The sequence below is a fragment of the Diplotaxodon limnothrissa genome, linkage group LG17 (assembly GCF_057381915.1).
Source record: "Diplotaxodon limnothrissa isolate DT_005_m linkage group LG17, D_limnothrissa_male_GT1.1, whole genome shotgun sequence".
NCBI lineage: Eukaryota > Metazoa > Chordata > Actinopteri > Cichliformes > Cichlidae > Diplotaxodon > Diplotaxodon limnothrissa.
In genome coordinates, this window is record NC_140612.1 from 26,275,265 (window position 1) to 26,298,214 (window position 22,950).

At 38.8% G+C, this 22,950-nt stretch overlaps 1 protein-coding gene across 1 annotated transcript in view; it reads left to right on the forward strand.

Annotated features, from left to right (window-relative positions):
- Positions 1 to 20,876, forward strand: part of ptn (pleiotrophin) — a 58,872-nt gene extending 37,996 nt beyond the window's left edge. The window contains exons 2-5 of the mRNA XM_085375979.1: positions 6,406 to 6,497; positions 8,512 to 8,685; positions 12,872 to 13,033; positions 20,494 to 20,876. Coding sequence (XP_085232105.1) covers positions 6,407 to 6,497; positions 8,512 to 8,685; positions 12,872 to 13,033; positions 20,494 to 20,561 — 495 coding nt within the window. The 5' untranslated portion in view covers position 6,406 and the 3' untranslated portion in view covers positions 20,562 to 20,876. The remainder of the gene's footprint in view (positions 1 to 6,405; positions 6,498 to 8,511; positions 8,686 to 12,871; positions 13,034 to 20,493) is intronic.
- Positions 20,877 to 22,950: the final 2,074 nt, after the last annotated feature.

Below are 22,950 nucleotides of genomic sequence, written 5' to 3' on the forward strand. Positions count from 1 at the left end.
AGAGAGAGCACGGGGAGAACGCAGACATAACGGGCTGGGGAAAACATAGAATAAAGCACAAAGAGAGACGAGGGCTCATAAATACACAGAGGGGCACACAGGGGGTAAGAGTCACGAAGGGAAGACACATAAGGAACAACGTAACAGATCAACCCAGGAAGCATGGCCTAAATAAAGAACAAAATACAAAAATACATGAAAACTAAGAATACTGGGCCCACATGGCCCAGGACCATGACAAGGTAAAGTTGCAGTCACAGATGTGCAGATGTGCTTAGGGAACACAGATACAGGTAAATGCACATCGCAGTAAAGATTTAAAGGTTTGTCTTCTCTCAGTTCATCTGTACAGACCTCCAAATGACCTGAGTAACATATTTTTAATCACTTGGTAGAAAACTGTGAGTGCTGACTTAGTGTTACCTTTTCTATCATGTGAAATGTTAAAACTGAAAATAGAGAAGCTAGAGAGGCTAGAAGGATATCGGGGAGCAAAAAGCTTACAGGACCATTTTTTTCCTTCACAGCACATTTAGTTTTCCACATGGGGACACATGAGGAGTGAGTTTTTCATTTTTTTTCTTCTGTTCTGATCAGTGTTGTTCCGTCAGTCAGCTTTATGATATGGAACACTTTTGGCTGTCATCCCTCCTTTTATTTAGCAAATGAAATAGAAGAGAGAGTTGTGACTTGTTCTTGTCTGACCTGTTGCTTAACCCTTGTTACGATCCGAAGTACAACTGATTTTTTTGACATTGTGAGCTTGAATGTGGGGACATTAAAATGATTTTCTGACCATTCCATTAATTTCTATGCTCTTTATAATAGTTTGAATATATACTCAAGTACAATGTTCCCAAGTCTCCTGAGGTCTGCACAAAATCTGATTGTCGATCTTTATGGATTTTAAAATATTTTCCAAAAAGATAATGACTTTTGACCACTTGAAGCAAAAAAAAAAAAAAAAGTTCACTGCATTTGAAATGCTACAATAAAAGATAACTTAAATCTAATCTTGTTATTTGTGAGTTTAAATGTGTGCGTATCAGCTTCGCTCTGCTCAGTGTCAGTGACTGTATCTGATGATTAGTTGGGACATGTGCAGGGTGTTGCTGTATTTATCACAACTTGTTGTTTGCTTTCATGGCTTGTGTTGTGTTGTGTTGATTGACTATGTGTAATTATTACAAATGAATAATTGCACACCAAATGAAATTCATTGCATGAATTCATTGCATGAATTTCATTTGGTGTTAAAAGCAGCCTCAAAGGCTCAATAACGAACTGGAACTCCCTTTAATGCTGATTGGAACTCTAGATTGGGGTAATTATTCTCTTTATGTTCACAAAAACAACCAACCCATGTGACCCACTTTACTAATTGTCATTACTGCACATTTGGACTAAACTCCTTATATCACAAATGAAAAAAGATTTCCTCTTGAGCAAGTCTAAATATTGAGTGATGAAATTAGAGATAGCCAAAAGTGTCTCCCATTTGGAAAGCGCATCCTTTGATTTACTTCTGGGAGCCAGGAGTTGTTTAAAAATGTATAATTCATATGCAGCTAAGTGATATTAAATGTATACATATGTCTTATGGTAATATTTGTGTTCATTATAAACACACAGAGGAGCTGTTGCCTAATTGCATGCTCCCCAAATGTATTTATACAAGTTCTCTGATTAGGAACTGGATTGTGAGAGGTTAACAGCTTTAATTAAAGAAACCAAAATCTATTCTTCACAGAAGGGTAATGGTGGAAATATTTTTTGCTCAGCCGGTACAGCTAATAACCCGAGCAATTCCCCTTTTCTTGGGCCATATAATTGATTCATTAAACTGCTCTCTCCTTTATTCCTTCACTGTTGACTCCATCGCCTCCTGCCTTCATATCAAACGCAACCAAAGGATCCGATCGTATAAATAGATTCTCCTTTATGTTCTCAGCAGGGATTACGTCAGTCCGCGAGAGAGGGGAAAGAGATGGGATATGTTTTGAATGCGGGGTTATTGGGGAGTGGAGGAGCATCTTGTTCGTATTTATTGAAGCATGTGAGGAGTCACTGAAGATCCATCGATCTGTGCCCGGTACTGGCTTTCCTCCTCCTTTTCTTTCACCAGCAAACTCACAGATTTGTTTGGATCAATGGGGCAAATGGTAGGGTTTGATAGGGCTCATTCTTAGTGGCTCATGAGCCACATCAACCACAGGATGTTTCTGATGTTCCAGCTAAAGTAACCCCTTTTGTTGAGGTTTGCAAACATTCACTTCTCCTGTTCCTGCACTGGGGAAAGACGGGCAGTGAGGGGTATTGTCCAAAGACAACCTTGAGGGCAAAAAAAAATCTCTTATTTGAAAAGCACCACTTCACTAAACCTTTACTTACAGCAATTTCCTGCCTTCAATATCTAGTTTGGAATCTGGCAATAATAAGTTCGGCGATGATTAATGACTCTTGCTCTCTTGTGTCAGGCTACTTAGGTATCAACTTTAGCTGAACATTAAAATGTCTAAGAATTTTATGATAATCTTTTATAGACTAGACATAAAAGATGGACGTAATATTAAAGTCTGAAATATGAAACCAATCAAAAAGGCTTCCTGCATTTTTCTAATGACAAACAGAAGTGACTTTTCTTTTCTTCTTCAAACACATCTGAATGTAGAGAAAAAAAACATGGCCTGCTCACTTCACTTTCACTTCATCAACATTTTTCTAATAGGCTTCTACACCCAATGGACATTTTATTAGGTACACCTTACAGTTTAAAATACAGACGCACACAGTCACACACACTCACACATAACATGACATGTCATGTTCAAACACCGGTTTGAGATGATTTGAGCCTTGCGGCATGGCACAGCCATTGACGCAGCCATACAAGGATCCAGGCTTTCATGTTGTTCATGCCAAAAAATGAAAGAAAATGCCAGAAAGGAGTCACGTGAGACCAGGGGAAGTTTTTTTTGTGCAATTCTGGTGAATCAGTGTGAACTGTAACTCTGTTTCCTGTTCTTAGCTGACAGAAGCAGCACACGGTATCATCTTCTGCTGCTGTAGCCCATCTATTTCAAAGTTTGCTATGCTCTGTATTCAGAGGTACTCTTCTGCATACCTTGCTTCGTGTTAGCTTCATTACTTCCGGAAGCAGCCTGGTATCAACAGGGCATTTTCAGTCAGAAAACTACCTCACAATGGATATTTTGTCTTTTTGGGGTAATTCTCTGTAAACCTTAGAGATCGTTTCAGGATGAGCAAGTCCTGAAATACTCAGATCAAGTTAGATCACTTTTCTTCGTCTTCTGATATTTGATTTGACTTCACCTGGTTCGTCTCGAATATGTCGACCTGCCTAATTGTATTGAGCTACTGTCATGTGATTGGCTGATTAAATACTTGCCCTGCAGTTGAACAGGCTTATCTAAGAAAGTAGTCGATGAGTGTAATCCTAATTGCAAGTTTCATGTCTTACTTGGAAAAAAAAGTTCCCATTTTAGTAAAATGGGAGTAAAATGGGCAATAAACGAAGTTAAGCATGCAGTGTCCTATTTTTCTCGTTAGATGCACCTTTCATGTTGACCAGTTTAAAAAAATTAGCAAAAAATTGAATTGCTTAAGATGAGAATTCAAAACAGAACTTTATAAACCAATCGACTTACATCACAGTAGCTATATCCTTCCTTTATTTGGAGTCTGTATGTATTTATCTGAATACACCAATTTCCTTTTGGCTACACGGAGGGAAGAGGTGACTTGAGGGACCTTGGAGAATTATGTTTTTTACAAACCCCCCATTGGTTCAGTCAAACTATAGGGGTGTGAGTCATGAAAGAAGGCTGGTTTGTGCTCAGGTTGTAGCAGGAGCCGAGTCTTTACCTTTCTGTCAATGTGTAGAGCTGTAGGTGCCTCTGAGCGTAAAGAAAGTGAGAGAAAGCATTTATGGAAAGCATATGCGCTTGTCCTTTAAGACGGCACTTTGGAAGGCTTCTTATCAAAGTCGAACACTGGCAGCACACATGCCTACTGAAGTATAGTCAAATGCTCAGACCCATCCATCCATTATAGGTGCTGTCATGCTCTGAAAACAGGTACAGTGACTTTCATTTAAATTATTAACTTCTCAAAGAGGAAGAACTTGTCTCCCAGGATCCACTTTCTACAGAGGAAATGGTTAAGTCAGCTCAATTCCAGGACATATTTTTACTTTAACTTGCTGTATGTAGTGCTCATTCAAAGTCATCTGCCATGTCCCCTATTATTATGCCTGCACTGCACCAAAAGCCTATCATTCTTTGTGTGACTAACTCAGGGAACGGCTTTCTTATCTTTTGAAAGGCCACAATGCCTTTTTCTTGGAAAATGATCTTTATCAGTGTGCTTTCATTGGGCTTTCTCTATGAATCTTTTAGAAATCATTGTACATACTTCTTACAGTTGGGATTCAAATTTTTTCCCCCCTTTCATACTTTGGGTTATGGAGATGAATAGTTGTGGACCTCTTAAAAACTGGGAGACGGAGTCTGAAGTATTTAATCAAAACGGGGCTTCTCTGTGAGCTGAGCACTCAGTAAAGTATAAAAACAATCTGCTAGGCAAACTACAGGCGCTGGCATAAGGTCCATTATGAATTTCAGAGAAGTGCTGGAAGACATTAACTCCGGGATAAAACTTACTTCAATAGCAGCAAATAATTAAATATAACATTTGAATGCCTTTACATTTCAGAGGCGCTCACTGCCATAGACTCAACTTATGTGGAATCTTAAGTGAGTGAAATGAAAAGCTGAGAACGCACAATAGGATGGACGGCTCAGATCCAGCTCGTGATTAATTAAAAATGACAAATGTATATTATTTCCCTGCCAGGCTGAACTGTTCTACAAGAATTCGAGCCCAGAGGAGCGTTTCTGGCGTCAGACTCTTTGTAATTGCTTCAGTCTCATGCTGTTTCCCCCTCAGAGAGTGCTGTCGGCTAGAGGATCTCACTCAGAAAAAAAGGAGAGGGCAGTAGAGCAAAAAAAAAGTAAGCTTTTTGCAGCAATTTCATCTTAGTGCATTAGGCTAGTGGTAGTGACAGTAACAGCTTTCTGCCAATCCAAAACCAGCAGGAGGACTAAATAAGGTCGGGAAATATGAAACATGGCTTTAGTTTGATTTATGAAATCATAAATCAGCTAGATTTTGAATCTCTAATGTCAGCTGCACTGGACAAAAATGAGGCAGATGGCTACATTTCTCAACAGTTTCAATAATTGTACAGTGGCTACATGATGGAGGTCACCTCTGCTTCCTTGCTCTTTTCTTGCTGCAGGTATAATCTTTTCTTGAGCAAATGTTTTGCACCTCAGTAAGCCTGGACTCAAAGCATCTCAAGTCTCTCGAGCCTATAATATTGCATTTTATGATGGCAAAAAATAAGAATACCTGTGAATTTCAACAATGATTGTATCTATATTAAAAGAAAAAGAACAAATATGTTGTGCTATATGTTGTACATGTGTTGGCTGAGTAATTTGGGCATCTTATATCTAATTAGGCAGTACAACAATGAACTCTATCATTCAGTTAGTGTGGGTCAGATAATTATAAATTATGGGCTATTTACAGTATATTTGCATCCATCAGTAAAGTGACCAGAAGGATCAACTTAACTTGACTGACAATCCAAAAACAGATTAAGTGAGAAACTCAATAACATTCAGGATTCTTTCTTTTGGGTGTAGAAAAAGAGAATTTTGACATTAAATTTGACATAAATGAAATCCGTATAGTGAACATTTCACCAACACCGAGACCAAATTACTTTGAGTGCAGACAAACAAAATGTTGATTTCAGACCCCAGCACTGTGGGGCTAACATGAAACGAGATTTTGCAGGATGTTCTTGTTGATCCGTGTGATGGATGGCTGCATGACGATTGCTTTTCAGGTGTATTTTCTTTTAAATCAGAGCTTTGAAATGTTAGAACATCCCCTCCCACATGCATACATGGAAACCTAAGGGTATTCAGAGCACAGGCAGGTTGGTAGAAAAAACCTAAAATCACATATCAGTGGCAACATCCATAATGCTAATGAAGCCAGACAGCATGGAATGGAGAAGCTGAGGAAATGATGGTTGCAAAGTGGCTTGCAGATATGCCAACTGCCTATAGGATTCAAAGAATAAAATGATCTGAGCTTTAACTGATGTGGAGTGGCAATGATATCAGATTACCTGCTGGGATTGGGGTTTTGTGTCTGGTGTGAACTAAGGGAGTGGATTAGCTGACTATAGTTGCTTATAGAAAAGGTATTTTAAGGAACACAGAATAACTGCTTGATCTTGATCTGTAACATTTAAACCGTGAAGAAGTAGGATTCTCCTGCTAACAGCTGTCTTTTTGGGACTTTCAGAATGAATGGACAGAAGCAGTGGACACGGGTGGCAATAGCACTCCTGGTGCTTACAGTGATTGCAGCTGAAGGAGGCAAAGCAGAAAAACAAGGTGATTCCTTCAAACTGTTAAGTATATAAGTCAGAAGATAAAGAGGAAAAGTGTTAGTTAACCTTAAATTAAGCAGTGTGCATGCTGTCACATTTCACTGTCCTGTTGAACAACTAATTTAGTCATACAAAACTCTTCAAAAAATACAAATATAATTTTTAAAATACAACTTTGAGGATAAAATAATTGGTCTCCTATGAGAATTAACAAGAGACAAATAGGAATAATTTGCAATAAGGAACAAAAAAAAAGTGGAGTAATCCCACTTGGGTAAAGAAAACACATTTAACCTAATTTAAATTCAGGGGAAAAAAGTTAATTTGCATTGGAAATTAGTGCAAACACCTAAACTCATTACAGTCGCCTTAAAATAATGTGATACAGTCCTAAAGGGGGTACTTTAACAGACGAACATCCAACCATCCATTGTTGAATTCTCCCAATTCTTTGAATCTTTGGGCTGAAGGAAGGACAATACTCGGTGTATAAATGCTCAATCAACAATCATTTATTTCCATACAATTCAACAGTCAGAGCATTACAACGTCCGGACGGGAGAGATGCTACCAGAGGGTCAGGCACATGTCTCAAAATGGTGACGGGTTGCTCAGCTTTTTATAGTCTCTAGTGGCCCCCAGCTAGTCGTAAAAGCCAAAACATCACATTTTTTCTCTGTTACAGCGCCTAAGTTATGACCTCGGCAGTTGTTTCTCTGCTTTCTGTAAGGTGGGGGTGTGGAATGTGGTCTATCTATCTCCCCTGTCTTTAGACACAGAGTCTCCTGCTTACAACCTTCTCTTCATGATTCAACAATTAAGCATGTCAAGAAAACAGTGTAACACATTCCCAGCAGATCAAGGATACAGAGTGATGCACATTTATCTAATGAACTAATATGTGAATATGTTCTGTTAACTCAAAAGTATAATGAGAACTAAACTACATACAGCTCACACACTCTATATTAAAGGGTATAATGTGATCTACAGCAGTATTCTAATTCAACTACTTTGATTACATATATAAGGTAACATATAATAACAGAATAATCTAATACCATCTATCCTTCCAGTTTCTACCATCTAACAGAAGTTGGTCTGCAATTGCAGAAGGCTAAGCGAGGAATTCATAAACAGAAGATTTAATAAATAAAAATCACGAGCAAGATTGATGTAAGACCTAAATCATATTTCACTGTGGGAAATAACTTCACAGCTGATGTTAAAATCTCAAGTTTTGACCCTCTAGAATACAAGATAACAGAATCACGCGGGTGTCTGGCTGAACACGCACCATTTCAGGAGTTGACATGAGTAATGGAGAACCATGTTATTGGAATACTATATTATTTGTTCTATATTCATTTATTTTAAGAAATTACAAACAAAACAAAAGGAAAACACACCTTGTTTGTCCTAAAATACACAATGAACAACAATCAAGGGGTGTTTGAAACACTATTTCATTTAATTAACAATTTAAACTTTCCCCTTTTTTGGAATACTTGCTACTAAACTCAGCTTAAAAGAAGAATTAAAAACAGCCTTGCTTTTTCAGACAGTTCTTCACCAGTTTAGGTCAGCAGTGTATGAGTGCACTGTGAGCTCTCATTAACTTTTGGCAGCAAGTACAAAAATCAGTGTAATAGAACAAGCACTATCATCGGTTTAGTCTATGTTTTAGATTACCCTCAGTGGAGCTCTGGCCCTCTCACTTCATTAAGTTTCAGTTGTTTTATACTGATAGAAGTAATACAACCTGTAGCTACTAGCCTTAGTAGAGATGACCTGATAAGTTCACATCTCGCTAAATTCATGCCTCGAGATTTGATTCCTTCTGTGTTGTCTTGGGACCCAAATTATGTTGTTTTAAGCCTAAAAGTAGTGACATTTGTTGTCTTTTGTCAGGTATTGTGAGCAGCTCTTTACAAGATCTGTAAACAGACGTTCATGGGGATTCCTGCTCAGCGCTATCTATTTTGATGTTGTGTTATAATATGGATGTGATTCTACAGGAAAGAAGGAACGCAAGTCAGACTGTGGGGATTGGCAGTGGAGTGTGTGCGTAGCCAACGAAGGGGACTGTGGACTTGGCACCAGGGAGGGAACGCGCGCCGGCACTGACTGCAAGCAGACCATCAAGACCCAGCGCTGCAAGATCCCGTGCAACTGGAAAAAGAAGTTTGGAGGTGATAAATGTTCACATGTTGCTTTGTTGAAGTAGGAAAAGAAGGATCTACTTTTCCCAGTAGAATTTAGAATACCTACTGTTTTAGGTTTTTAAATAATTTATGCCTTCTAAATGACCCAGGACTCCCCTCCTTCTGTACAAATACATGGATGCCATCCATCTCCCACCACGTCTCCCGATGATTTATTGTGGCCCGTCATTTACACAAACAATGGTCCCATTTTCAGAATAGGAATGAGTAAGCTAGCTAATTAGAGGTACAACAAAAACATCTATGCAGTATATAATATATTGTCATGGAAAACATAGGAATAATTGCCCGGCATTGTCATTTTCTTTTTTGGGCTTGAGACGGTGAGGCTTTTACAGCCGAAATGTCTTGCAGTGACAAGCCTGGAGGACATTTGTTCCCACAGTAAGGCCTGTCAGGCAAGAGCCTGCTGCTCTGCAATGAGCCTGTCACGAATGATGAACACACTGCAGGAAATAATGGTGCTAACTGGCTACATAGATTACTGCAAGAAAAGTTTTGGAGGAGTGGCGTTAAGTTTCACATCTGCGTGTTTGAAACTGTGGAAAGTTAGTTTAGAAAATAAAAAAAATTAAAAGTGTGAATTGGCCCTCTTGGCTGGAAATCCTGCAAAATGAGAGCAGTGTCGTTTTAAGTGTGGATACTTTTGTACTGGAAAAAAATGGATAACAGAACCTGTAAGAATAGGTGTGAAAAGACCCTCTACTTCAACCCTGGCTGTTAGCTGCAGCATATCCAAATATAGACCTAAGTAAATTGTCTGTTTGAGATTAATTAATATACTATGTTACTAGTACACTTATTATCTAAGCTCTAGTAGGTAGCATACTCAAATAAGGAGCTGTATTATATGCCTTTAGCTATGAAGTCTTAAAAGAGACATGAAAAACTGGGATTTTTTTTTTAGTATAGTTCTAAGAGTCCTGAGCATAAAAGATTTGACATCCCATCTGGCAAAACTCTTACATCTAATTAGAATACTAAGACCCAAAAGACCCTTAAAAACCAACTAGTGAAAACTAGGTTAACGTTGGTTTTCCAGTTTGCAGCACACAACCCAAACTGTTCTTTGCCTCTTGCCAAAGTATAACACAGTGATGCGAGGAGAATAAATATTAATATAAGAGGTGGGCACAATATTGTAAAACTGGGGTTTCCAGCAGCATGACACAAAAAAGACGAGTACCTATGGGACTGGTGACCAAGGTAACAAACACAGCAGCTAATGGGTCTCATTATAATAAACCGAAAGAGATAAGTCATATGGAGTGCTGAAGTGGCTGATACAATATGAATCCACAGAAAGCAGCTATGTGAGAGCTGAATGGAGAAGAATTACTAGGAAGTAGAAATATTTGGTTCCGTGGTGCATTTCTATAAAACTGTTAGCATATGCAGGTTTTTCATAGCACAAAAACACAAGCACATTGCTTCTTTATTAGGTGGAAATGAAAATGCAGGAAAGGAATTAAAATTAATAAATAACTGGATCTCTTATTGCCAGGAAAGGGGATTAATGGTTAGTCATAGAACAAATTCTGCCCACTCCATATAATATATGACCATCCCCATATACTCATATGTCATACAACCAACACAAGCATGCAATATTTTTGCAAAAGTCTCAAGACATCACTTGTTTCTTTATATATATTGTACATACTATTGTTTGAGTACTTACGATTGTTTTTTTTGTACTTTTTATATTTTACATTTATATTTATTATTGAAACTTGCACCAAAGGAGTGGCACTCCAATTTCGTTGTACAATGACAATAAAGGCTATTCTATTCTATATTGCTCAGAAAATGGGAAAATGTTGCAGTGATGAAATGTAGACGTGCACATACAAGAATATACAGTATATAAGGGAAAAACACTAGTTTATACCATCCTTCTTTGAATGTTGGCTGCCTTTTTCTCTGTTCTCTGTCAGCACGATCTTACATTGCTTCGATAATGTTATTTAAGCTCTGGGCAGACCAATCCATGACTGACAGTGCTCCATTGTATGTTTTTCTATCCAAGCATGCTTTTCTATACTCATAATTCGATCAATTCTAGCAAACAACACTGTCTGAAATGGAGCCCTAAACTATGACAGAGCCTCCACCATGTTTTTACTGTACTGTACTGTTGTACCTCTCTCCTGACCTCCTGTCCTCCATACATACTCGTGATGATTAGAAACACACATTTAAAATTGAGATCTATCACTCCCCAAGACATGTTGTCGCAGTCAGTCCAATTCTTATGTAATTTAGCATATCTCAGCCTTTTCCCTTCCTTTAAATGACTGACAGGCACACTTCCTCTGAGACCATTTCTGATGAGTAGATGGATCAGGTAGTCATCAGAAATGGCCGTGTCTCTCAGGTCCTGTGTCAGGTCTTTGCTGCATTTCTTTTCCAGCAAAAGACACGACTTTCACATACCATTCATGTTTTTTTGAGCTATAGCAAGTTTTCAGTTAATAGCTTTTAGGAATCACCTTGTTGGTGCAAAATTGCTTATTTTTATCCGTCACACTGTGTATTATCTTTGGCATTTTATATACATTCAACTAAAAAAAGAGAAGAGAGCAAATGATGTGGTTCTTTGAAAAAGAAAGGTGACTTTTTTTATCCTTGAAATATTTATAGATCAGTATTAAATAGCTTGAAAAACCAAAAAAAAAATCCTTAAGACCACTTTAAAAATGGGAAAAAATCTTGTTGGAAGCAAAATATAAGGAAATTAGGATGACTCATGAACACGGTACGGTACATAAAATTTATGTGCATATTTTTTAAGATTTTGAAAGCAAGAAGGACTTAAACTAGAAATCATTCCAGAAATAAAGAGTATGTGATATGAAGAATAGATGGTGGGGATGATCTTAGTGATGGTGAAATGTATGAAACAACATCAAAAGCAAAATGTTGGCTGTTTCACGAAGATATTTCATTTTGCATATATGCTGTTTCTATCTGATGGCACTCCAGTTTCTTTAGGCTCTGTAGAAATGAGTTATGACTGAGGTCTTTTTCACTGCTTAACAAATTATATTCAGTGATTTGTGACTTTGGTTTAATGAATAGTCAGTCACTTTTGCAACCATCATTTTTGCCAGCACAAATACTGTATGTTACACTGTATGAAACACCTTACAGAATACATGAGCTGCCTGACAAATTCCTGGTAGTCAGCAAGGGAGCTCTCTCTCCAAGACAATTTACAGCTGTGGAGGCATAGGGTTTTTAAAGTTGGTTGCTCAGGAAGTCCCTGTAGGATTCTTGCAACAATGGCCCTGTCACTCCCCCTCTTCGCTCTTCGCCCCTCTTTTCCTCGCCCCTTCTCCCACCTCTCCCCTCCTCTGATGAGCACCTTGGGATCTCAGAAGCAGTGACAAGGGCGCTGATGCTTTGATGAGAGAGGAGGCAGAAGAATGAGTGTCACATCCTCGAGGGAACCCGGCTAGACTGGGGAAAAAAAATTAATGGAGAGAGATAAGTGGGACATGGACATACAGTACATAAACAAACACTAACGTACACACGCCTGCATGCTTTTCAAACCAATATCCGTAACATACAGTGCATTAGCGACTGTTGCCATCCGTCTAGAGAAATCTTGCACTTCTTTTGGTTGAATTTAAGTTGTTTAAAATGTATGATGAAATGAAAGCACCAGCAAGACCTCGCCCCAAACATCACGAATATGTAAATATATAAAATTGTCCTCCTCTAAAATGACATCTATCCGGGAGCCAGGCTCTGCTTGATTACATTCATCTTTTAGAAGGTTTCATCATATCAAGAATATGAGACTCAAACTGTGAAGCATCACCGACTCCAGCAGGAAAAAACATAAACACACTTTACTTTGTTGTTAAGAAAATGGTCTCATGAAGGCACTTTGTGAGCGGTGGACAGTTTCTCTTGATGGAAGAGGGTAGGCAACTGCTCATCAAACACCCATTCAAAGTCAATGACTCAGCACTCCCCAGGCTCAGAGGCTTGTTACAGTCACTGATTACAATGAACTCCTTTTAAAAACAAATGTAAGATGTGCAGGTTTCCTTTCTGAACCCGTCCATACCATTCTTTCTTCGAGCGACTTCACTAACAAAAAGCAGGTGATTTAAAGTCTGATGTCTTTTTTACTTGATAGGTGAATGCAAGTACGACTTCCAGGCCTGGGGGGAGTGCGATCTGGCAACGGGCAAGAAGAACAGAACGGGAGTGCTAAAGCGAGCGCTCATGGACGCGACCTGCGCTGCCACCGTCACAGCCACCAAGCCTTGTGGGAAAACCCCTAAAACCAAGCTGCAAGGTAAGATGACAGAAATAAAACATTTGCTGCATAAAATGCAACTCTCCCATGTTGAGCTGGTCACGAAAGGTGGGATGCGCTAAAGTTGTTATGCTGAATCACCATGTCCAAAAATGTGATATCTTGTACTACTCATTTTGTTGCTATTACTTTTAAAGAGATTAGCTTTTTGGTAAAAATCGTTCCTTGATAGTTAGTTATAATGTCATATCTAGTGTCTCGTATATCATTATTATTAGTTATATAGAGAGGGACGTTTTAAAATAAAGGTTTCGTTACTGATCCGAGAGCGTGCTCTACTCTAAAAATGAATGCGACTCGAAGCAACTGGCTTGTCAGAAACATGCATGTGACCTTTTACATTGGCCCTATGACATCCAAGAAGTTATCTATGATCTAATATAAAGTAATTAATAATATTAGCTAAATAAACTTTCCATATTAGTTAGGAGGGTGTTACTTTAATGTGTAATCGGTAAATATTTAACATTTCAATTAGAAATACATCAAATGTAGTATTTCCTACCTTTTGTATTTTTTAAAAAACAAGGTTGTTGATTAGCAGCTAAGCTCAGCAGCTTCTGATGACTCACATTGTACAGCCCATATTGCATCTTTCAAGTTGCTGGAAATGAAATTCCTTCGCTGGCTAAGTACACCTCCAGTTCCAAGACTACACCTTGTGGGTGGCTAATGAAAGCAGAGAGACGAGCGTGTTGTAAACCCTCCATTAAATTCCCAGTAAGACAGAATACATGCAGATCCCAAAATAGTCTGAGTAATGGAGCCTTAGTGGAAATTTCAAATTGTAATCTCTTTTCCTCAAAGCAGTCACAATTCTGTTGGCTACCTACCCGTGAATATTTACTCAGTCTGTGGAACATCTCACTAATAAATGAAGGAATCTGTGTTTGTATTTCTTGGCCTTTTTTCCCTCGACAACTGCTCTTTTAAACAACTTCAGACCACAACGTGCACTCACTTTGACCACCAGCCCTACACCTGCCAAGTATGTGTAAGGCTGGTGCCAAGTACATCAAAAAAATTCTACAAATTCCAGTGAGGCTCAATTAGTCCGGCTATTATAGGATCTACTGGTTTGCTGTTTTAGTTTCATCTGACAGCCTTATTTGGTATGTGTAGGAAATAGGGGTGTACAGAAAAGTGCACCGCTTATTGGTTAGAATTTAGCGTGCTAATATAGGAACTGTCTGCTTCCTATTATATAACTTGTACCTAAAAGAAAACGCCAATTCAAAATATTTACAGAAGGAATCAAAATATCATCGTAAAATATAAATCTGGGGTGAAATTAAAGCAGGACAAAGCCTTTTTTACAAGCCACATTCATAAACTTCCTTCAATATTTGTAATGTAAGACAGATCTGTTGAAAACCACCCTACGTACAACACTGGCCTTTTTTGGGCTCGTTTGAAAACTGTTTACTTTCCAGGAAACTCACATGATATTAGGTTGGTTTAGATCAAAAGCCAGACCCACGCAGACACGTGGTCTATATGAAAAATCATTCCGGGACTTTCACTGTTAGATCACTGTAAATAGTTACGGGCAATGTCAGATCACTTCGTTTTTGTAATTAATCGTAGCTGAAGGTATGCTTACCGCTCAGACCTCTTTGTTTCTTCTGCCAAAGTGCTTCGCTGTATCCTGACACGTCCGCACATTTGCCTCTTTTGTTTGTCACGACACATGGGTCAAAAACAAAGGCAAAATTACTTGGGCTTCATTTTAAGTAGGACGGATTGGCGTCAGTAGAGTAGTACAAAGTATGTATCAAGGTATTTGGGAGAATGAACTAATTCTATCCTCGTTGTGATAATAACTGTGTAAATTCAGGAGATATTTATCTTGTCTCCGGCACATCTCAGACTGATTGCATCTCCACTAAATCCAGCAAACCCTTGCAAATGATTTAATCGAGGCAAAGCCAGCTGTGATTCAAATTTATATTCAATCTGCCATCAGTATGATGGAAACCCTCCTACTTAAGTGCTAAGTTGGAGCTGTGAAAGACAGTGTTAAAGCAAGGGTGAATAGGTTAACTCATTATTCAGCTATAAGTACAAGCTTTTAGCTTTCTTCAGTCATGTATAAGACACTAAACTGAGGAATACTTTTGGCCTCCATTTCACAGAGAATGTGAGAATTAATCAGTTTATAGAACATTTAAGGAGCTATAAGATACAAGGTAATTAGAAAATCTGAAAGAAACATGGAATATCTACAATATATCCCTGCCTGCTTGAAAAATTGAGGCAAAACTGTTGATGAGAAGCACTCGATTCATTCCAAATGAGTTGGTGCTTTTTGTCAGTTTTGTAAACAAGGATGTTCCATTGTCCAAACAGGATTATAATGAGTACAAAATGTTGCCAGTGGCCATAAACGGCAACCTTATCACACTCCCCAGATGCCACACGTGCACATGAAGTTTGCACATACAGTTTACTTAACCTTACCATCGCTTTATCAAACAACCACAGTCAGGCGAAGTCCCGCTCTGCAAAGATAAGACAATGTGAGCACTTCTGAGAGACCCTCTCAGTGCAACACGTCTGCCGCTGCAGTGCTGTGAAATGTTGCACATCTGTCTGCAACACTGTTTGTCTTAAGATTTTTTGCCACACGCTATTTGACTTTCAAAAGAGGGATCAGTTGAGCATTTCTCTTGGTAGCACATTGTTAATACATTGTGACAGTAGGAACATCTTGAAGAGATGCACTCTACTTACCATCTCTCACACTTTGCAGCAAGTATATGATACTTTTAAACACTTAAAGGTGTATGTGGATTTATGTTTAGAAGGTATAGAAAGTAATTGAATCCATTTTGTTCAAAATAATATTTTACTTAATGTGAAATTGAATGTGTGCTCATTTATACTTCTCAGACCTTCATCTATCTGTGCAACTATGGACATGCAGGTTTTTTTCAGTTTGAGTGTTTCATAAGGAACCAAATGATTAATTTACATAATTAAACAAAATCAAATATGACTTCCTCATTAAATTCTTATCAATCGTTTAGAGATGCTTGATTATATCCACATTAAACATGTAGACAATATCACTGCACATCAGTTCAAGGCGCAGCGCAAGTAAAAAAGTGCAGCATGTATTTAAATACAGTCTGTGACTGTGTCAAAATCTATTTGTTTAGCAGTCATGTGTGCAGCACCGCATACCTGCACATCAATTAAAGCCAGATGCACGGATGCGGTGTGACAACCTAAGAGGTGTGAGAGCTGAGGGCAAAAGAGATGCAGAGCAAGGATGACAGGGGCAGACATGAAGGGAGGCAGTTGGGAAGAGAGACTCGATATCTGTGCGAGGTGTGATATCCCATGTCTGCCAGTTGGAAGATAAGCCTTGGGAAACAGGGGAGCTACTAGGAAACAGAGAGGGGGTGCTGTGCACAATAAGGTTCACATGGTAGGGGGAATTGTGCATGCTCTACTCTGTGAGTCAGGGGATGGCAGAGATACAGTCCACAGCAGCAGAATCAGAGGGCTTATGAAAAGGGGAAAAAAGACCCTGAAAAACAAACCAACACAGAAATGTTTGCCTTAGAGAGACAAAGTGAGAGAAAGAAGCGACCATCTAACCCCCAGCTGGGAGAACATGTCTGCCCAGCCAAATATGTAATCCTGACCAGCCACTTTAGGTTTAGGAGATGCAGCCGGGTTTTCCCTGAGGGCAGCAGGGTTGCTGCTGTGGCGGCAGCATCTGTCATTTGCAGATTTTGAAGGAGACAATGGTAAGAGGCACCTTGGGAGCAATCTGAGATCCAGAGTTGCGTGTCTTTGCTGTCTAGTCCAGGTGAAACACGGACCCTCTGGAGCGAAAGAGAGAACAAAGACTGACAGAAACATTATGAATACCTGTAGAAATCTCAAGGTCCCCACCTTCTCTTTCAGCACAACACACAGAGCAGTGCGTGAGGGAGTCTTTGCATGCCAAAGTTGATTTCAGGTAAAACAAAAGGCTTTGTTAGGAGAAATCTGGCATCTCTGGATCTTCTTGGAGTGAATTTGCTTCTGCCATTCGTCTTGAACAGACAGGTGGTGTCCTCATTTTTAAGTCAAAGACATGCATTCACAGCCACATATGGTTGTGTTACTGCACTCAGGATTACTGCCTCCCAAAGGCGAAGAGGCATAGCTGCGAAAACTGAGGTTGAGAGTGGTCAAACTTTATAATTGATAAAGTTGTAATAAGTAATAAAATGCCTTTTTATTCTTTTTTATGACACCGATGGCATGTGCATCAGTGTCATACTCCAGCTCTCTTGCTTTAGCTGTCTAAGCAGCTCCACCTCAATGAAAGTCTGAGAAGCAAAACAATTAGAATAAATTATAAAACAAAAAACTTGATAATACTGTGTCCTTAGCTACTGTTGGAATAATGTTTTAATTAGAAAATAACACAGAAAGTTTGATCAAATGAGGGTGAAAAGGTGGATGTCAAATAGTAACATTGCATTTCATTGAGGCGGAGCTAATTTTTACTTTGTGATTCAATAATGTGGAGCAGTATCATTTTCTTCCTGTGAAGCAGAAGTATAAAGTAGATAAATAGTTTACAGTTATCCTATATCATTAACTTAATATGCAAGTTTTACTTTAATATGTGCATTTTTATTAAGTGAATGCAAAAAGCCTGAAATTTGTGCAAATATGTAGCCACTGTGTTTTGGCTCAGGGCAGATTCGAGCTGGAGAAGGCAGCAAGGGTCTGATTATGAGTCTGTGTCAGAGGCAAAAAGGAGCAGAGTCATGCAATGTGCAAATGCAGCAGAAAGTACTCCAACCTGGCATGAGAGTCCACATCTCATATATGGAGCTGAGAGAACAGCATGACAATAAATCCTTTTCTTCCATCTCTCTCTCTCTCCAGGGAGCAAAATATGCTGACACAAAACAGCAGGGAGATGAAGAGAGAGAAAACATTGAAACAAATAAAAAAACAAGTAAACAAATGGCATGGAAGAGTAATTTCTGTATTTGCAGGGGCGAGAGCGCTTTGCATGTCAAGATTCTTATGCCAGTGGAAGTTTGCAACTGAGATGACAAGAAGAGATTTTCGGCTTTTTCCTGGTAGTGCACGTTGAGAATGTTAAAAGGCTGAAAGGCGGCTCGAATCTCATTGGTAAAGCAAGCCTTGTCGGAGTTTAGAACTGCTTGCCAGCACGTTATTAGGCTAAGATAATTTCTTAAGGCAATCTCTCCAAACAAAAGTGCACAAAGTGAATGCATACAGAATCACAATGTAGCTTTTCTGTATGTTACTGTCCCTGCTGGATTTCCAGACATCTTATAATGACAGTCATTTTCATCACACACCATCACTTTCTACTTTGCCAAGTCACTTCTTTTGTTTAGAGCATGTGCTTTGGATGCAGATGGCTGACATCGCCGTTCAACGTGTCCTAAGCTGGACAAATCTTACTTTGAAACACGATTTATAGTCAGAGATTAGACATGCCAAACACCTAAGAACTTCAAACATGTAGAGGATGATGAAAAGTGCAGAAGGAGCAAAATGTATTATTTTTATTCAACATTATCCATGTGCATTTTTCACACCAGCCATTTTAACTTGTCATCGTGGGGAAAGCACAGGTGTTACTAACAATATTAAGCATGGCTTTGTTCCTTTGAAGTGTCCAGATGAGTCACGGCAGTGCGGCTACCTTGACAGACTCATGGTTAGGTTGTAGCATTTTCAAAAACCACTTTCTTGCTGAGAGGGAGTGCAGATGCCACTGCACTGTCTGTATTCTAAAACAAGCTTTGATATGCGCACAATTAAAGACTGAATCTTTTTTTTAAATAAGGCTTTAAGGCCCTGTTATTGTGCTAAGTCAGTTTGCTGAGACGCTTCCAAGCACAATATTCATAGCTCTCTGAATTCTCCACATAAGTAACATTTGCTTCCAAATTGCTAACTAGACATATGTTGCTCTTTAAGAGCTGTGATTTGTTAAGATGCATCCATCCATTCTCTTCTGCTTATCCTTATAAGGGTCGCAGAGCCTATCCCAGCGATCATAGGGTGAGAGGGAGGGTACACCCTGGACAGGTCGCCAGTCTGTCGCAGGGTTTACACAGAGAGACAGATAACCACACACGTTTAGAATCACCTATTAACCTAACTGCATGTCTTTGGACACAATATAGTATTATGTAATACTCATAGTGAAGACATTACATTTGATGAGTACTTGCCCTATAGCTGTTGGGATTGGCTCCAGCTCTCCCGTGACCCTGGATTGGATAAATGGCTAAGGAAATAGATGAATTTGCACAGGCCGGTTTTGCTAACATACATAGTCACCACCCAAAGCCCTGTTCTGAGCCAGGAAAAACTCTGGAGCTCACTGCTGCTGCACACTTTCAAAATGCTTTGGCTTAGCCTGAAGTAAATATAGTAGTCCTAAATTGGCATTTATACATTTTACTTCTCACTGACAGAATGCTTGCTGCAAAACAGAGCGAATATTGGGATTCCACAGAATTGTCATTTGTCCTTCTGAGGTCTCTTGTTTTATTGCCTGTATCCACTTTGTCTCCTTAAGGCTCAGTTTTTCGGTTCAGCAGCTTGCAAAACTTAGTTCTGGGTTCTTTACCCTTGTGGTAGTGCACCACACCACACTGTAGCTTTTAGGCATTTTCTTCCCTTTTTTCTATTTTTTTGCAAAAGCAGTCTTCATATAGAGCAAAGTCAGTTGAGAGCCATGAATTGTTTTCCTGTCTCTATATGCACATGATTAAAAAAAATGGCTGTATTTATTGTCCAGTGAATTTCAGTCATGATTTGTTTTATTTCCACCTGTAATGTTCCCAGTATGACTTGGCAGAATATGTTCTAATGAAATGAGCCATTTTCCTGCCAAACAACCATTTGCACAGATGTTAGATGTGGTACTTTTAGACATATAACATCTGCGCGCTAAAATGCGAAACATCAAAGTTGTAAAATGATAAGACACCAACAATTTGGCTAAGAGATAGACACACATGGAGCCACGCAGATACAAACAAAAATAAACAGCACAGCTGAATGACCAACACACAGCTAGGCAGAAGCTAGCTGTCCAAACCTCTGAGGGTTGTGCTCTATTTCTGTTTACCAGAGTGGAGAGGCCATAAAGCAGAAAGGAGAGCCATGCACTGTGGCTCCTGTCATGGCAGCCAGGTACCAAGCCACTGTTGCGGCAAGTTGATAAGGTGGTTTTTCATGGGGTACAACCCAGGCTGCCAAATCAATCCCCAAGAGAGCACAGAACTACAATCGTCACAGCACAAAATGTGAACTCTGGCGAAAAAAAGATTAAAACTCATACAGTTAATACATTTTGTTACCGAGCACAGGTTATCTTAACTTTTCACAAAAACTTTTAGAGAAACTATCAAATTTTAACCTTTTTATCCTTGCAGATGCAAAGAAGCAAAAGAAGGAAGGCAAGAAGCGAGAGCGCACCCAAATGGCTGATGAGCTTGTTTGAGCCGGTGAAGAAGGAAGAAGACAGCGGAACAGACGGCCCTATTTCAACATGGTTCCTCTTTACGTGTCCTGTAGGTTGACTGTAGGAGCCCGTATAGCTTTGACAAAAATCAGTCAGAAGATGACTCTTAGTGACCACGTTTTACTTTTTACTTCTTTCTAGCACCTGAGGAGAAAGACTTGTATGTTGCAATAGAGGATGTAATACAATAGAGATAAATAATCAGATTTAATTAGTCGCATTCCCACTTAATGATGTTATGTCTAGAATTATTTTCTCAAGGGCAAATTGCTTAGGATTTGTCTTACAGTTTCACATAGCATAACCCTAATTTGGAAAACTCTTTGATCCATGCCCAGACTTAATAAGTCGGTTTGTTAAAACTGAAGCTATGAAAATGTTTACTCAATTAATTTGAGCAAAAAAAAAAAAAAGTCATGAATTTGCAATTTGTGGCTCACTTTAATTATAATTCTTTTTCTTCCTGTCAAATAGCACCGAATAAACATAAGATAGTTTTTTTTTTTCTCCTGCTGCCCTGTTGTACTCACTTTATTATACTCACTGGTTGTAACTCTCCATCTCTTGGTTGTAAAAAAAGAACGAAAAAAACAAACAAAAACGAGTCCCCACTGTGGTAGCCCTTCGAGTTAACATCCTCTCTGTTTCCTGGTACATTTCCAAAAGTTAAAAATGCATAAAATAAAATTCAAAGTTAGAAAACACGCCAACAGTGTTTGTGTTTCATCCTGTGCTTCCCGTTAATCAAAAACCTCCAAATTTCAAACACGTTTCGTATATTTTTATTCGAATTTCATTCCGAGAGGATATGGCACAATGTAACCACTTAATGCAGTTCATCTTACAGTGTCATAGGTAGCCAGTGATAAGAACACTCAGATTCATTGTCCAGAACAGATAATCGATCAAGAATGCATCAAAGCAAAAAATATTACCATTGTTACTGTACAGGGAGTTTCATAGTGGGGGGAGGGGAGGGAGAATAAACGAGGGATTGTCGAGGGGAAACATTCAGAGAATAGCTATTAATCGTGTATGTACATTTCAAATATACTGCATCTGAATTACATATAATGTAATATCATATAGATATATACAATGCAAACAATAAATTTATTTTTCCTATTACAAGAGAAGCCACAAGCCACAGTGAGTGAGTACACAGTGAGCACCTACATATACAAGCAAATGAAAAATTAACACCTGAATGTACATTTAACACTTGCAGCAGGCTACTGATTGCTTTTTTTAAAAGTTGGTTTCCATTTTAAATACACGTTTTCTGACCCATGAAGTTCAGACCAGGTCATAGAACTCAAACCCTCAGCACATTAGTTTTTTTTTTTTTTACAGAACACATTTTTCCCGTGATGTTAAAGAGAGCAGGTGAACCACCTTTTTCTCAAGGTAAGTGTGAAGCCTTATAAATTTACAGGTGAAATCAAAATGAAACCCTTGCCTCGGAGCTTTCGGCCACACTGAAACTAGTTTTAGCTTTTGTCCCCATCCTCGGTTTCCCTTCTTGGGGATTGCTCTTTTTTTTTTTTTTTTTCCTCTTTCTGGCTGCACAAGTCATTCTTCAAATCCCCTGGAACGTTTTTCCATTGTGTAAAAGTTTGGATTCAGTCACTCAGTTCCCAAGGCAAGAATCCATTTCTTCAAATGACGCACTCCAGAAATGCACATATTTATACCTTCTACCTTTGCAGTTATATAATCTTAGAAACACAGTTTATAATATTCACATCTTTATAGATTTTTTATTAATCATTTTTTAACCCCAAAAAACCAAAAACCCTGGCTGTACACTGGTCAAATTCTAATTTGTAATACTACATTTGTACTTTGTACAATGATAAAAGGTTCAGATTTACAAAATGTGATAGAAAATGTATGTATATCATGTCTCTTCCATGGAATTCTGTGTCTCAGTGAGTCTTTGGAAGCTTTTTGCTGTTGAAAGAGAAAGAAGTGATGACAAAGAAATAGGTAATCACTCTGCCTGAATCTGTCCTGATGTGCGTTATGATATTTTATCCAGTCTGACGAGTTCATGCTGAGGATGCCAGTTAGAAAAAAAATAAACCACCACACAGCAAGGTGCATGCACACACACACAGACACACACGAATGAATGATGACCCCTGATCTCAACGTAAAGACACACACATAGGTTTTGCATGTAAAAGTACAATGCCTTTGAAGACAATTTAGAATACATACATAAAGGATTGGCAGTCCACTAAAAAAGCCCACTGTGCCTGCAAACTGATTTAGCTGTGGACATTTCTACATCATTTCAATTCTTTAGCTCGTTCAGTCGAAACAGGGGACTCCTGTTAACCTAAAACTTATAGTGATGGTAGCC